Here is a 14,651-nt window from a genome sequence, read left to right as displayed (position 1 = left end):
AAACTTGATTATTATGCCAAGCAATTTACTTAAATCCAACATACTTCATTTTCTTATGCTAAAAGTTGGTAAGAAACTACAAGCAAAGTTAATACAATTAATTTAAATTTGTTCAAATTTCATTTTTTATTTGTATGCATGAAAAAATTGATTTTTTTAAAAAATTTATGAAGAGGCTTACACTTAATTTCTCAACTAGTAATTAATTTTTACAATTTAAAAAAAAAAAATCAATAGTTGAGAAATTTCCTCAATAAAAATTATTGGTAAGCATCCAAAAAGAAAGTTGGGAAGAGTCTAGAATGTGTTGTTTGCATAAATTGAATAAACTAGGAATCTATAAGGTGATTAAGACATAAAAAGCGGGTGATGTGATTTCCCAGCTAATTTAGATGGTTATTACTTATTTTTTAAAATTACATATATTTTTGTAATAATATTACTCAAATTATAAATATTTAATAATAAAAAACGATTGAAATATTTTTTGTATACAAAATTAAAATCCACAATTTTATTTTAAAAATATTAAATAAAATTGACTTAAAACAATATCCATTACTAATTATTGGTTATTTTGAACAAGTAACAAATGTAAAAGATACCCTATTCTTTTGCCCTAGTTTGAGGGTCTATGATGGCACCAATGGGGCCCACCTTGTGCACAGTCAAACCCCACCGCTTGAGAATGAGGAAGGAACCCATCATTCAGCAAACCTCGTTTCTCTCTCTTTATTATTGTCTTCTTTTCCAACACAAATCATTCCAATGTTTAAGGAATTTTTTATAAAATTAATTTAAAATTAAAAAATAAATCATATACTCTCCTAATAATTTACATTTTCCTACATGTTGTTAAATTAACCCTCAAATTCATTTTTATTTTTAGATAATGTTTATGTAAATTTTGACTTTAAAAAGGCCATTAAGACCAATTTGATCTTTGATATTACGAGGAAATTAAGTTAATTTTTAATTTTGATAACCTTTAATTATTTCAGTATTTAGAAATTATTTTGTATAGTAATATATAATTTGAGCTCTAATATTATTAAATCAACCAATCTAATAATGTTAGTTAATTTAATTTTGTTCTGCAGTTGTAACAAATTTAAAGACTAATTTTTTATAGTAATAGAATCAAATTAACGAATAATATTATTTTTAGAAACTAAACTGAGACTTAACTTGTAGCATGTTATCCAATTACGAATATTAATATAAGATCTTCAAATTAATTACTTAATGTTCTAAAAGTCCTATTCTTCAAAACTTTAATTGGAAAATGACAATTTAACGATTTTATACATTAACAAAATTATTATTATTATTTAAAAAATACCAATTTTAATTTTTAAAAATAGAGGCCTTTATTTTCTAATAAAAGAAGGTTTGCATTTTGTTTACGTTCCCAAACCACAATTGCTTCCTTCTGTGATATTTGGGTACCCAGGAAGGTACGATCATAGCCACAGCCACAACCACACCCAAATCTCAAAACTCTAATCCCTTCTCTCTCTCTCTTTCTCTTTCTCTTTCTCTCTCCTCTATAAAGCAAAACCCTGCTTCTTCTCACACCACAACATTACCCTCGCAAATTCTCTCTCCTCCCTCCAATCCCCATCTGGGTTTCCCAATTCATCCCATTGGGTTCCCAAAGCCATAACTTTTTTCTTCCATTCAACGCCAAAAACAACACAAATATACAGAGAAGAAGAAGGACAGGGAAGAGAGAGAGAGAGAAATAAAAAAAGAGAAAATATTGAAATTTGGGGGCTGTTGCAGGGTTAAAACCCGGGGTTGAAGCATTGCAGACATCACGGCTATTCAACGAGTTAGTCACTCTCTCTCTCATGCCCGTTGTGACCGACGTAAGGGTTGTGTGACGGCGGAGAGCAACCCTTCGCCGCACGGCGGGCGTGGCGCTTTGCCTTCTGAAGGTGGAAGCCCCTCCGACCTACTCTTCCTCGCCGGCGGTGGTTCTTCTTCTTCTTCAGTTCTTCTAGTTTAGGATAATTAGGATTCGCTTTAGTAATAGAAGTTCTGTTATTTGTAAGGGGTTCCTTGTTTTTTTTTTTTTTTTTGTGATTGTTGTTGGATTTTGGTGAGGAGGTAGTAGTTGTGTTAGAAAATATGTTGAGCATTAAGAGGGTTCCCACTGTCGTTTCTAATTATCAGAAAGAAGAGGCTGCTTCAGGTTGTGGGAAGAATTGCCTCAAAACTTGTTGCATTCAAGGTTAGTGTTTTTTTTTTTGTTGGGTTTTTTTGGCTTTTATTGATCTGCATCTGATTTTTGTTTTTAATTTTGTGTTTTTTTTTTTTTTTTTGTAATGTTGAGTTTTTTCTTTTGGAAATAGGTGCGAGGATTCCTTTGTATGCTTTTAAGAGTGTTGATAAGGTTGGTGGGAAGGGCTTGCCTTTGCTTGGATGCAAGGAGGAGCAGGATCCTGTGGCATTTCTGGACTCGCTTATTCTTGGAGAGGTAGCTGTGGGATTTTTATGGCTTTCTTTTTGGTTGTAGTTCTTGTTGTGTCGTTGTTTATTATATGTTTTGATTTTATTTTTTTAAAGATTTGGTGGTTTTGTTTGTGTCTGCAGTCGTGTCATCATGTTATGTGTTTTTATTTTTCCAGTTTTGTTTGCTTCAGTCGTTAAGATTGGTTTTATGTGTCTAAAAATAGTAATTTTCCTTTATTGTAAAAGGAAATGTTTCTTATTCTTTTATAATTCCTCAATATAGTAAATGTTTGCTTTTACAAGGTGGATCTTATAACTTTTAATTGATTAAAGTCATAATGTTGTCCTTTGTTTTTTTAAAGCTCTTGTGGTTTTCTTTGTGTATGTAGTTGTGTCATTATGTTAACGGATTTATTAAGTATTTTGAGTTTTGATGGTGTAGTGGGAAGATCGCATGCAGAGAGGGCTTTTCCGCTATGACGTTACTGCCTGTGAAACCAAGGTCTGATTTTTTTCTCCACATTTATTTTTTACCCCTTATGGTTGTGTTTTTTTTGCATGGATGTTGTTTGTGGATTTGGTTTGATGTGTTTTTTTTTGAGTAGGTGATTCCGGGCGAGTATGGTTTCATTGCTCAGCTCAATGAAGGTCGTCACCTCAAGAAAAGGCCAACTGAGTTCCGTGTTGATAAGGTCCTCCAGCCTTTTGATGAAAGCAAATTCAACTTCACTAAAGTTGGGCAAGAAGAGGTCCTGTTTCAGTTTGAGGCTAGCAATGATGGTGAAGCACAATTCTTTCCAAATGCACCGATTGATGTTGAGAGTTCTCCTAGTTTTGTTGCCATCAATGTAAGTGGCTTAGCTTTGTTTTTAGACTGGCATTGACGGTTCTATGCAATTGATGCTTATATGATGCCATCTGTTTATGTACTTTCTTGAACAGGTCAGTCCAATTGAATATGGGCATGTGCTGCTGATTCCACGTATCTTCGAGTGTTTGCCCCAAAGGATTGATCATGCAAGTTTCTTGCTTGCACTTCACATGGCAGCTGAAGCTGGAAATCCATATTTTCGGTTGGGTTACAACAGCTTGGGAGCATTTGCGACTATTAACCATCTCCACTTTCAGGTATTGCTGTTTCCCTTGAGATTACCACTATTTTGTTTATGTTAATTACTGGCTTATTGCATTCCTTATCTGTAGTGTAATAGTAGAAATCAAATTGATACTTTGTAATTATGACAAATTCAGGCATATTACCTGGCTCTGCCTTTTCCTATTGAGAAGGCACCTACCAAGAAAATTGCCAAGTTAAGTGGCGGTGTGAAAATATCCGAGTTGCTGAACTATCCAGTCAGAGTTCTCGTCTTTGAGGGCGGTCATAAGCTAGATGATCTAGCTAATGCCGTTTCAGAAGCCTGTATCTGCCTTCAACACAACAACATACCTTACAATGTACTCATTTCAGACTGTGGAAGGCAAATCTTTCTCTCACCACAGGTAAATTGGTTTTTGGCCTCTTTGGAAGAGCTTATGAACAATTTATAAAAATAGCTTATGACTTTTATAAGCTTTTTTCAACTTATTTCAATAAGTCTAAATTTAAAGAATAAATCATCGATTAAAAATAACTTATTGAATAAGTACTTGAATGAGTTATGTATCACCCTTTTCTATCTTTGTTTTTTCCCCCAAAAATTACACTCATTAGTTGCTTGAATAATATTTTTGGTGACACACAAAATTGCAAACGTTCCAACAGTGCTATGCAGAGAAACAAGCTCTTGGAGAAGTGAGTGCTGAGCTTCTGGAGACTCAAGTTAATCCTGCTGTCTGGGAAATTAGTGGACACATGGTGCTGAAGAGGAAGAAGGACTATGATGAGGCATCTGAAGCCAATGCACGGAGGCTTCTTGCAGAAGTGTCCCTCTCTGAAGAGAGGTTCCAAGAAGTCATTGCTCTTATTTTTCAATCCATTGCATCTGCTGAGATGGATGTCAAACCTGAATGTCTCGAGGAAGTTGATGCAATTAGCTCAAGCACTAAGCCTACTATGGTGGCTGGTTCTCAGCAGTGCCTTGTTCTCCATTAACAAGGCTCTGATGAACTAAATTGTAGTTATTATGCACTAATGAAATTGCTACATTTATGTTTCAGTTTAAATCTGCACCTTCTACGGTGGCAGTTACTACTCAAGTCTGGAGTATGATGTATTTTTTAAGGACTTGAAAAAGTAAGTGGTTTGCATTTTTATTATGTTATGGTGCTTGATGCCTTGTGGTCTATGTAAAAACACGATGTAATAACTGCTCTTGTGAGCATTGACTTAGTTACTGTTTGTCGTTGAATAATGTTACATATGCTGTTGTATTGTTTTATAACTTTTTAACATTTTTTTAATCTTTTGATTACAGTAATTATACTTCAATTTTGCCCCATAATCCCGAATGAGATGTGAGGTATGGGGAGGTCTCACTATATGAGAAAGTTCCATAAATCTCACATGGGGTTTCTTTGTTTCTCTCAATATCTCCCTATACTAAATACTAATTATAACTAGAAACAATATTACTGATGACTAATTCTAATTTACTCTAGGATTAACACATTATTTCGATTTCAATCTGACATATCAAAATTTATTGATGATCCTTGTGAGGGAAAAACGTGCATAGAAATGTTGATTAACTAAATTTTTAAAGAATACAAAAGTTCACTCAGCTTTTTGTAATTATTTGTATCATGCCGTAGGATTAAAAACTACATTCTCAATAAAATTACAAATACATATTATAGGGTTGAGTTTCTATATAAAGTTTACCAATTCATCAATGATATACATTGTTGTTTTTAACATATTAATACTTACTATAAATTGAAAAAACTTACCATGAAATTATGAAATCATTTTGAATGATGGTATGTTCTTATCATGCATCTTGTAGAAGTAGGATATGCAAATTAAAATAACAAAATAAAAAAAAAGGTGACATAAGGGTGTATAGAATCCATTTTTTTCATCCAAGTTGTAGTAAAGACATTCAAGTTATGTAATCGAGTCTGTCAAATTTTAACAGGAAAAATAACAGGATTACTCTGTACACGATAAAAATTTTAGAGGTTAAAATAGATCTTTTAAAAGTTCAAGAATTAAGTTACATATGATTTTTTTAATTTTTAATTTTTTGGTGAAGTTACGTATGATTTAAGCTAAAGGAGGCTAATTTATTTATTGTCCTAATACATTTATTATTGTAAGATTAAAATGAAGGTCTTGTTTTAATAATTTGTAAATAAAACAATAGATAAAACAGATATATATTCCATTCAATCAAAATAGACTTGTTTTTTAAAAAAATGTCTATATTCATGTAATTTTTCATAAAATTTCATATTTTAATTTATGTATATAAAAACAGAAAAAAGTGGACAAAATTCAACATAAACAAGAAAAAACAAAGAAACATAAAAAAGTAAAACGCATTAGACCTTTATTCAATATATGAGGATGAAACACGAAATGTGATATCCGAAAAAATTGGAACGATGTGAAGATGAAATGAACCTACAAAGAGCGTCTGAAAAAGCGAGCTTCTTCAGTTTAGAATGATGATCTTTAACCCTAACTGAAGAAGAGATTATTGGAAACACGCTGAATCCAGAACCCCCAAATTTTTATGCTCAATTTATGTTCGCCGCCGCAGATACAATTCTTCTCTGTTATGCCCATTTTTCTTAAATGCAAGTACAGTTTCGGATCCTCTCAAATCGAATATTTATATATTACAAAATATAAAACTAAAATTGTAATATATTTTATTATACATATTTTTAAATGAATGATATTAATATAAATATAATATTATAATGTGCAAAATATTATCTATTAAATTTTAAAATATTATTATTAATATCTAATTTTTTAATAAATATAAAATTAAAAATAATAAAAATCATTGAACAAGGTTGCGACTATGAAAAATATAATATGAATTTGTCTTTAAAATATACTATATCTAATTTTTAAGACTCAAATCCATCAAAATTAACTTTACACCAAACCAAGTTTATGGTACAAGTGAGATCATGAAGATCAATATCAAACGATCAAGTATTAACCATTTCAACTTAGAAGTTTCATGTTCAGTTCTTAATTAGGCCAAGTGCTTGTTTATGTAATAATGAAATATCAAGTTCTTATTAAGATTTTTTTCTTAAAATACGATATTTTATGTAGCTAAGATTTCAAAGGGCCATTTTTTTTTCATTAAGATCTAGAAATCCTTATTAGTTTCTCTATTATTTGTTTAATGCCTTAATTATAGTTTTGTGGTGTAAATTCCAATAATTTTTTTTCTATAATTCTGTAATTGTCTTAATTTTTAAAAATTATCAATGCCCTTTTTATTTCTTGACTTTTCCATCCAATTAGATCCTCACTTTGCTGAATTTGGTGTGACTTTAAGCTACTTTTTCTTTACGTCTCACATTTGTTTTGCTAAAGAGACATAAAAGGTTGTATGATATGTCATGCCGGTGCCAGTTTCTTTCTCGTTGTTCAAAAACCAATAAAAGCTTTGTCGTTTTCACGTGAATTAAGATGCCTACAACGTGAAATAAATTTGTGAAAAACGTTACTCAATTTTAATGATTGATCAACCAAAAACCCCCACGTTAATCCTAATGCATTTGTTAAAAAGCTAAGAACTTCCCTAACACAAGGCTTAACATAATCCACAACCCATTGCACTAGCCCCCACAATTCCCATCTATGTAAAAAACAAAATAAAATGCATGATGTGCAAATCAAAGGTTTGTTAATACTAAATTCTCTATATATACCTTTCAAAATCCAAGCCCTTTAGCCACAAGTTTCAAGATGAATACAAACTTAGTACAAACTTTGGCACTAGTGACATTGATTGTGTTGGTTTTGATCCCAATTGAGGGAAAATCAGCACCAAACACATTGCATCAAAATGTCACTAGTGTCTCATCACCATGGTTGAAAAACATCTTGAATCATAGAACTTCAGGGTGCCGTAAGAGACCTTGGGTGTGCCAAGGAAAATTTTCACCAAGGAGCATGTGTTGTAGGAACCGTTGTGTGAATGTGACTTCAGATATAAACAATTGTGGGTTGTGTGGAATTAGGTGCCCTTTCAATTGGAGGTGCTGTGGAGGCTTGTGTAGGAATATAAACTTAAGCATTTTCAATTGTGGTAGGTGTGGACATAGATGTCCCTTTGGGAAATTTTGCTTCTTTGGGATGTGTGGCTATGCAGAGGGTCCAGCTCTTCCATTCCTTCCTAAGTCACCAGTTTCCCATCAACCACATTATGTTGCAAGGGACAAATTTAATTGACTATATAAATCATGTTTTATGTAAGTTCAAAATATTGCACAACTTTCATATTTATGTTATTAGGAAAGCATAGGTATTTGGTCATATGTTCTACATATGGCAGCAATTATCTACCTTATTGTTTACTTACTACCATTTTGTTATGCAAGTTCAAAATATTACTAGATGCATTGTTATATGGAATACAGAAATATCATATTTGTTATTATGAAAACTTTGTATAAATTTATATTAAAATCCTAAAAAAAAAACCAGTAGGTGTTGAGAAATGAATAATATAAAAAGGACAAAATAGAAAAAAGAGATATAAAAGTCCAAAAGTGAAATGAAAAGATGAAAAAAGGGATTCACAAGACAAAAGAGTAGGAGATGCTTAGAGAAACATAATAATGTCTAGTGAATTAAAGGAAAATAAGGTAGGTTATAAGACAACAACTTCAAATATTTTTTAATAAAGGCAGTCAATGGCACTTCTCATTTCATCAGATTTAAAGAAAAACGATTCCTAAAGAGAAAAAGTAAAAGAGAGCAGTACTCAGAAAGAGAAGAAAGGTCACTTCAAGATTGCTTTAGTAATGAGGCTTATCGAAAAAGTAAAATGGAGTAATGGATTGGAAGAGAAGTTAGAACTCAAAATGGAAACAACTTTAGGAAGGAAAGAACCCATAGTTGATGCCATAATGAATGATCAAAAGGTTCATAATGAAGACGGGACAGTTAGTAAGGATGTTTTGCTACTTGGAGAGCAAGGCATTCAAAGCGGATTATATAAGGAATGAAGGATGAGAGATAAGGGACCTTTTTTCTTCTTTGATGGTTGGGTACTTGGAAGTGAGATAACCTCCCTAAGGAATAAAAAAGAAGTACGAAGGATTCACTCTTAGTAACAACCTTCCATGAATGATGAAAGATGAAACTTCGTAATTTGTGGATGCTGCATAGTACAAAGGAGCACATTTAGACGAGGGCTCTTTGACATACTTGAGCGAGGGAATGACGCGCAAGGGAAGTTGAGAGAGCACTCTACTAAACGGAACTCATAATTAGTATTTAGCTTGGAAAGGTTTCAAGCGCACTTTACTCTAATAAAGACACTCTACGCCTTAAAAAGGAGATAATAACTGCCTTTGTGCATAACCTACATCTTGAGACATTGTACAACTTCCTACAAGAATAAAGAATGTCAAGAGATGGAGGTAACTCATTCTTTTATAAAGTACTTGTTACGCTCGCCTCGTTCACCTCTACTGGCCGAGTGTCCATGAACTCCCATTTCAGTATATTTCATAAGCTTATGAACCTACTCTCTTGTAAGATCTAGTTCTAAAATAGTAGAAAAACATGTTGTACAAATTATATATAAATGGGACAGTCTATAATAGAGGACGAATAGGAATACTTTGACTATTGAAAAACTTAATACCTTAGTTGATGACTATACTAAGGATAAAATATTTCTATAAAATAATTTTTAACTTGAAAAAATTTATGGGAACACACTAGTAAAAATTACAAGTACATCATGACTTAAAAAAAGATTACACCTAAGTTGAAGCAAGACAACAAGGGAGCTGAAAAGGTAAAAAAAAGAATATATTATTTTCAAAGGAAACAACAATATGAGAGATCTGAATATGATAATTGATGTAAAAAGAAAGATAAACTATATTTATGTGATTCAAAATTAAATACCACCTTCTTAGATACATTATTAAATGATAAAAATATGTTTATAATTTTAATCAATTGTCTAAGTGACATATAATTATATTTTAATAATTTTTATTAACTGGTTGATTAAAATTATAAATTTATGGTGGATGTGTAATAGTCTTTAAATATCTAAATTATTTTTTTATCTAAGTTAACTCAACCTGTAAATTTCATGAATATTTTTTCACATTAAGAACTATTTTTATTTATTTGTGAATTTTTTTATTCATTCTAATAAGTTATTTTTTTATTCTTATTCATTTAGCCAACGCTCTTTTCTCCCTATATCATTTATTCTTTAATCAAAACCTAAAATTTTCCAAAGTAGCATAAGCACATTTGTTTTCTCCCTATATTCTTTCTCATTGTTTTTCTCTGTTCTATCGAAGTACATGTAAGCTCCCTCTCCCTCTCTCTCCCTAAAAAATTATGCTATCGAATGTTCCTCTCTCTCTCCACCCTGCGCCGCCACCACCTTCTCTCTTCTTTGTCCTTCATCCACCCCTTTTCCACAACCTCCTCCTTAGTCTCGTCGAACCTTAACCACGTTTCTCAATCCATTTCTTATCCCAATGCTTCTTTCAAAACCCACCTCTTGCAACTCTCCCTTGTCACCCCTGAAACCATTCGCACGTGTTGGAGGCTTCCCTTGTTGGAACCCCAACACGTCCTTCAATTATTGCTCGGTTTTCAATCCCAGTGTGTCAATGGTGAGATTCGGGTCGAAAAGGTTAGATCTTTGTGGCAGATTTTCAAATGGGGTGCTGAGAGAAACGTGGGTTTCAAGCATCTTTCGCAGTCCTATGAAATCATGGCATCGTTGCTTGTGCAAGTTGGGTTGCTTAGTGAAGCTGAGGAGTTGATTTTTGCATTTAAAAGTTGTGAGATTTTCGATGATTTGATTAAAGGGTATGTTAGTGTGAAAGAATTGGAAAAGGGTGTTTTTGTGTATGATGTTATGAAGGGTCGAGGTATGGTTCCTACTAGGTCTTGTTATGGTGTTTTGATTGATCTCTTGGTGAGAATGAAAAGGACTCAGCTTGCATTTCGCGTGGCTTTTGATATGGTGGAGTTGGGTGCACCTTTAAGTGGTGATGGCATAAGGGTTTTGGAGAAGGTTATGGTGCTGCTATGTGTCGATGGGAAGGTTCAGGAAGCAAGAAATTTGGTGAAGAAAGTGTTGCCTCTTAATTCTGAGGTTAGTGGTTTGGTTTTTGATGAAATTGCATTTGGATACTGTGAGAAGAAGGACTTCAAAGATTTGCTTAGTTTCTTTGTTGAAGTGAAGTGTGCCCCTACTGTTACTGCTGCTAATAGAGTTATCAATTCTATGTGTAGCAGTTATGGTGTAGAAAGAGCAGGGTTGTTTTTGCAAGAGTTAGAAAGTTTAGGTTTTACTCCTGATGAAGTAACCTATGGGATATTAATTGGTTGGAGTTGTCATGAAGAGAGGATAAAGAATGCATTGAGTTATTTATCAGTTATGCTATCAAAAAACCTTTTGCCGTGTATATATACTTATAATGCTCTTATAAGTGGGTTGTTTAAAGTAGGTATGTTAGAGCATGCTCATGACATTCTTGATGAGATGATTGAGAGGGGGACACTACCTGATATTTCAACTTTCAGAGTTCTCATAGCAGGTTATTGTAAGTCTAGACGGTTTGATAAAGTGAAACTTTTGGTTAAAGAGATGGAGAGCCGTGGGTTAATTAAACTTTCTTCGCTGGAGAATCCAATTTCCAAGGCATTTGTGGTTTTGGGCTTGAACCCTTCGAGTGTGAGGTTGAAACGTGACAATGATGGGAAACTTTCAAAAACGGAGTTCTTCGATGATATTGGAAATGGACTTTATTTGGATACTGATGTTGATGAGTATGAGAACCACATTAATTTGGTTCTTGAAGAATCCATGCTGCCCAACTTCAATTCATCTGTTAAGAAGGAATGTAGCAATAGTAACCTTAACAATGCATTGATTTTTTTTGAAGCAATGCTTTGTTGGGGACAAGAATTGCTGTTACCTGAATTCTCAGAGTTAGTGAGACAACTTTGTTCTTCTCGGTCACAAATTAAGTCAATGACCAAGCTTTTGGAGAAAATGCCACAGTCGGCCCATAAACTCGACCAGGAAACACTCAATCTGGTTGTACAGGCATACAGCAAGAAGGGCTTACTGCACAAAGCGAAAAATATACTGGATGGAATGCTTCTAAACAAATTTCATGTCAAGAATGAGACATATACTGCCATATTGTTGCCTTTATGTAAGAAAGGCAACATGAAGGACTTTAACTATTACTGGGATATGGCTTGTAGAAACAAATGGTTGCCAGATTTGGAGGACTTTGAATGTCTTCTTGCCCATATCTGCCATTGGAAAATGCTTAAGGAAGCTTTACAATTTCTTGAAATCATGCTTTTATCATACCCTTACATAAAGTCAGATATATGTCGCATATTTCTAGAAGTACTTTCTACAAGGGGTCTTACAGGCACTGCATTTGATGTTTTAAAACAACTAAAACCTTGCTTCATATTGGATCATGCTGCTTATAATAATCTTATAAGGGGTTTATGTAATGAGGGAAAATTTTATTTAGCCTTTACATTCTTGGATGAAATGCAAGACAGACAGTTGGCACCTTGTTTGGACACTTCAATTGTTTTAATCCCTCAATTGTGCAAGGCTTATAGATATGACAAAGCTATTGCATTAAAAGAAATCATTGTGAAAGAGCAGCCTTCATTTTCTCATGCTGCTCATTGTGCATTGATAAGTGGATTTTTTAGTATGGGGAACACGGGGAGAGCTGACACACTGTTCCGCGATATGTTGTCTAAAGGACTAGGTACAGATGATGAACTGTGTAACATGCTTATTCAGGGTTACAGCCAGGCTAATGACTTGCGAAAAGTGGGGGAGGCACTTGGTGTTGCAATTAGAAGGGGTTGGGAGCTATCTGTCAGAAGTTATAGATATTTGGTGCGATCAATGTATAGGAACGGTAAAGTCCTGTTAGCTCCTAGTTTAAAGAACCTTAAGCTTGCACAATGTCCACCTGATGGCCTTATCATATATAACATTCATATTTTCTATCTCTTGTCAGCTGGAAACAGTCTGATTGTTAATAAGATACTAAATGAAATGGAAGAGAAGAAAGTTGTACTCGATCAAGTTGGTCATAATTTTCTTGTCTATGGCTTCTTGCAATGTAAAGATTTGTCTAGTTCTTTGCATTATCTGACTACCATGATTTCAAAGGGACTCAAACCAAATAACCGAAGCTTGAGGAAGGTAATAAGTAGCCTGTGTGATGCTGGGGACCTGCATAAGGCCCTGGAATTGAGTCAAGAAATGAGATTAAGAGGCTGGATACACGATTCTTCTGTTCAAACAACTATTGTAGAAAGCCTTCTTTCATGTGGTAAGATACAAGAAGCAGAAACTTTTTTGGGCAGGATGGGAGAAGAATCTCTAACTCCTGATAATATAAATTATGATTACCTGATTAAGTGTTTTTGCCAGTATGGAAGATTGAACACAGCAGTTCATCTTATGAACACAATGCTGAAGAAACAAAACATTCCAGTTTCCACCAGTTATGATTTTCTCGTTCATGGATTTTGTGCACAAAATAAATTGGATATAGCTTTGAATTTTTATTCTGAGATGTTGAATTGGAATCTCAAACCAAGAATTGATACATTGGAAATGCTTGTCCATAGATTCTGCCAAGATGGGAAGACAGAACTAGCAGAACATTTCCTAGTGGACTTGATTCATAGAGGTGAAACTCCTTCTAGAAAAATGTATTGCTCTGTAGTTAAGAGTTATCACATGGAAAAGAATCTTAAGAAGGCATCAGAGCTCATGCAAGCCATGCAGGAAAGTGGCTATCAACCTGACTTTGAGATACATTGGTCTCTCATAAGCAACTTAAACAGTGCCAAAGCGAAGGACACTGATAATGGGAACAAGGGATTTTTATCAAGACTTCTTTCTAAAAGTGGCTTTCTTCAAAGGAAATGATTCAAAGGATAGGCTGGAGTGGAACTTCTGTTGTCAAATGGATATTTGTTGATTGTATTTGTAAGTACACTGTACACTAATTACTTCATTTTTTGGGAAACTTATTGAGAAAGAGCAGTGGATAACAATAATAAGGATCATGAGGATCCCTTAACCACTTTTGAGTGTACCAATCCAATTGTATAGTGATTTTTAACCTCTTTCTATATTTTGGATTAGGGACTTTATGTAAACATTCAAATATATCATGGTATAATATAGTTTTGGAGTAAACTACACATCATCATAGTAGTAATATTACATCATCATCGAAGAAAAATATTTTAAAAAGTAAATAAGTCAAGAAATACCCCCTTTTGCTTAATATCTCCATGACAGCTGCAAATGCTCTAAACACCCAGAAAGTCTAGCATGCTCATATTTTTTAACAATATACTTTTATTCTTTTCCTAATTTAACAATATATTTTAAAAGATGCTATTTAATGTTTTTTTTTTAAATTTTAATAGTAAAAATATAAAGAATTTCATCTAAATTTTATTATTTAACCTACAAGCTTTTTTTTTCTCTTCCAATTATAATTGAATTATTATCTCACTTTAGTTTTTGCCCATTATACATTCATGTTATTGTCAAACTCAAATATGATTTCATGAGCTCAGAATGGAAAGAGAATATAAGAAATGGGTTGAAATAATAAGGTAATTCACATGGAATGATTTGTTTGCAACATGAAATTAATATAAGATAAAATAAATATAAGATAAAAAAAACTTTCACTCAAGTGTCACTAAGACTTTTAGCAATGGGTTCTCTTAGGTTTAAATTTTGGGTATATATATGTTTTTCAAACTTATTTAATATTTATTAGCTGAGAGATAAATACAATTATTTATATTAATTTATTTTAAATTCTTTCTATAATTTAATATTTAAAATAATAATTTTCTAATTTCATTTGTAACTAAATATAGACTAAAATCTTAACAATTAAGTGGCAAAAATGTGTATTCAACATATTAAGATAATTTTGATGATTTAACTATTCTTGCCACTCATACTCAAATATCTCATATATATTGA

At 32.9% G+C, this 14,651-nt stretch overlaps 2 protein-coding genes across 2 annotated transcripts; both read left to right on the top strand.

Annotated features, from left to right (window-relative positions):
- Window positions 1-1,382: 1,382 nt before the first annotated feature.
- Window positions 1,383-4,833, top strand: LOC113854098 (GDP-L-galactose phosphorylase 1-like). The gene is made up of 7 exons (XM_027484953.1): window positions 1,383-2,236; window positions 2,358-2,482; window positions 2,900-2,959; window positions 3,063-3,305; window positions 3,400-3,585; window positions 3,709-3,957; window positions 4,220-4,833. The coding sequence occupies exons 1-7, from the start codon at window positions 2,134-2,136 to the stop codon at window positions 4,547-4,549; spliced, it is 1,296 nt and encodes a 431-aa protein (XP_027340754.1). The 5' UTR covers window positions 1,383-2,133; the 3' UTR covers window positions 4,550-4,833.
- A 5,141-nt stretch (window positions 4,834-9,974) lies between these two features.
- LOC113854310 (pentatricopeptide repeat-containing protein At5g15280, mitochondrial) lies at window positions 9,975-13,568 on the top strand. The gene has a single exon (XM_027485247.1). The coding sequence runs from the start codon at window positions 9,975-9,977 to the stop codon at window positions 13,566-13,568; it is 3,594 nt and encodes a 1,197-aa protein (XP_027341048.1).
- The last annotated feature ends 1,083 nt before the right edge of the window (window positions 13,569-14,651 follow it).

This window comes from Abrus precatorius, unplaced genomic scaffold, assembly GCF_003935025.1.
Source record: "Abrus precatorius isolate BTA unplaced genomic scaffold, Abrus_2018 Scaffold11, whole genome shotgun sequence".
Classification (NCBI taxonomy): domain Eukaryota; kingdom Viridiplantae; phylum Streptophyta; class Magnoliopsida; order Fabales; family Fabaceae; genus Abrus; species Abrus precatorius.
This window is presented reverse-complemented; position numbering and strand designations above follow the sequence as displayed.

Coding starts and splice junctions, on each gene's coding strand:
- LOC113854098 (XM_027484953.1), top strand. CDS start 2,134: ATGTTGAGCATTAAGAGGGTTCCCACTGTCGTTTCTAATTATCAGAAA. Junction 3,586..3,708: donor TTAACCATCTCCACTTTCAG/GTATTGCTGTTT, acceptor TGACAAATTCAG/GCATATTACCTGGCTCTGCC. Junction 3,958..4,219: donor AAATCTTTCTCTCACCACAG/GTAAATTGGTTT, acceptor ACGTTCCAACAG/TGCTATGCAGAGAAACAAGC.
- LOC113854310 (XM_027485247.1), top strand. CDS start 9,975: ATGTTCCTCTCTCTCTCCACCCTGCGCCGCCACCACCTTCTCTCTTCT.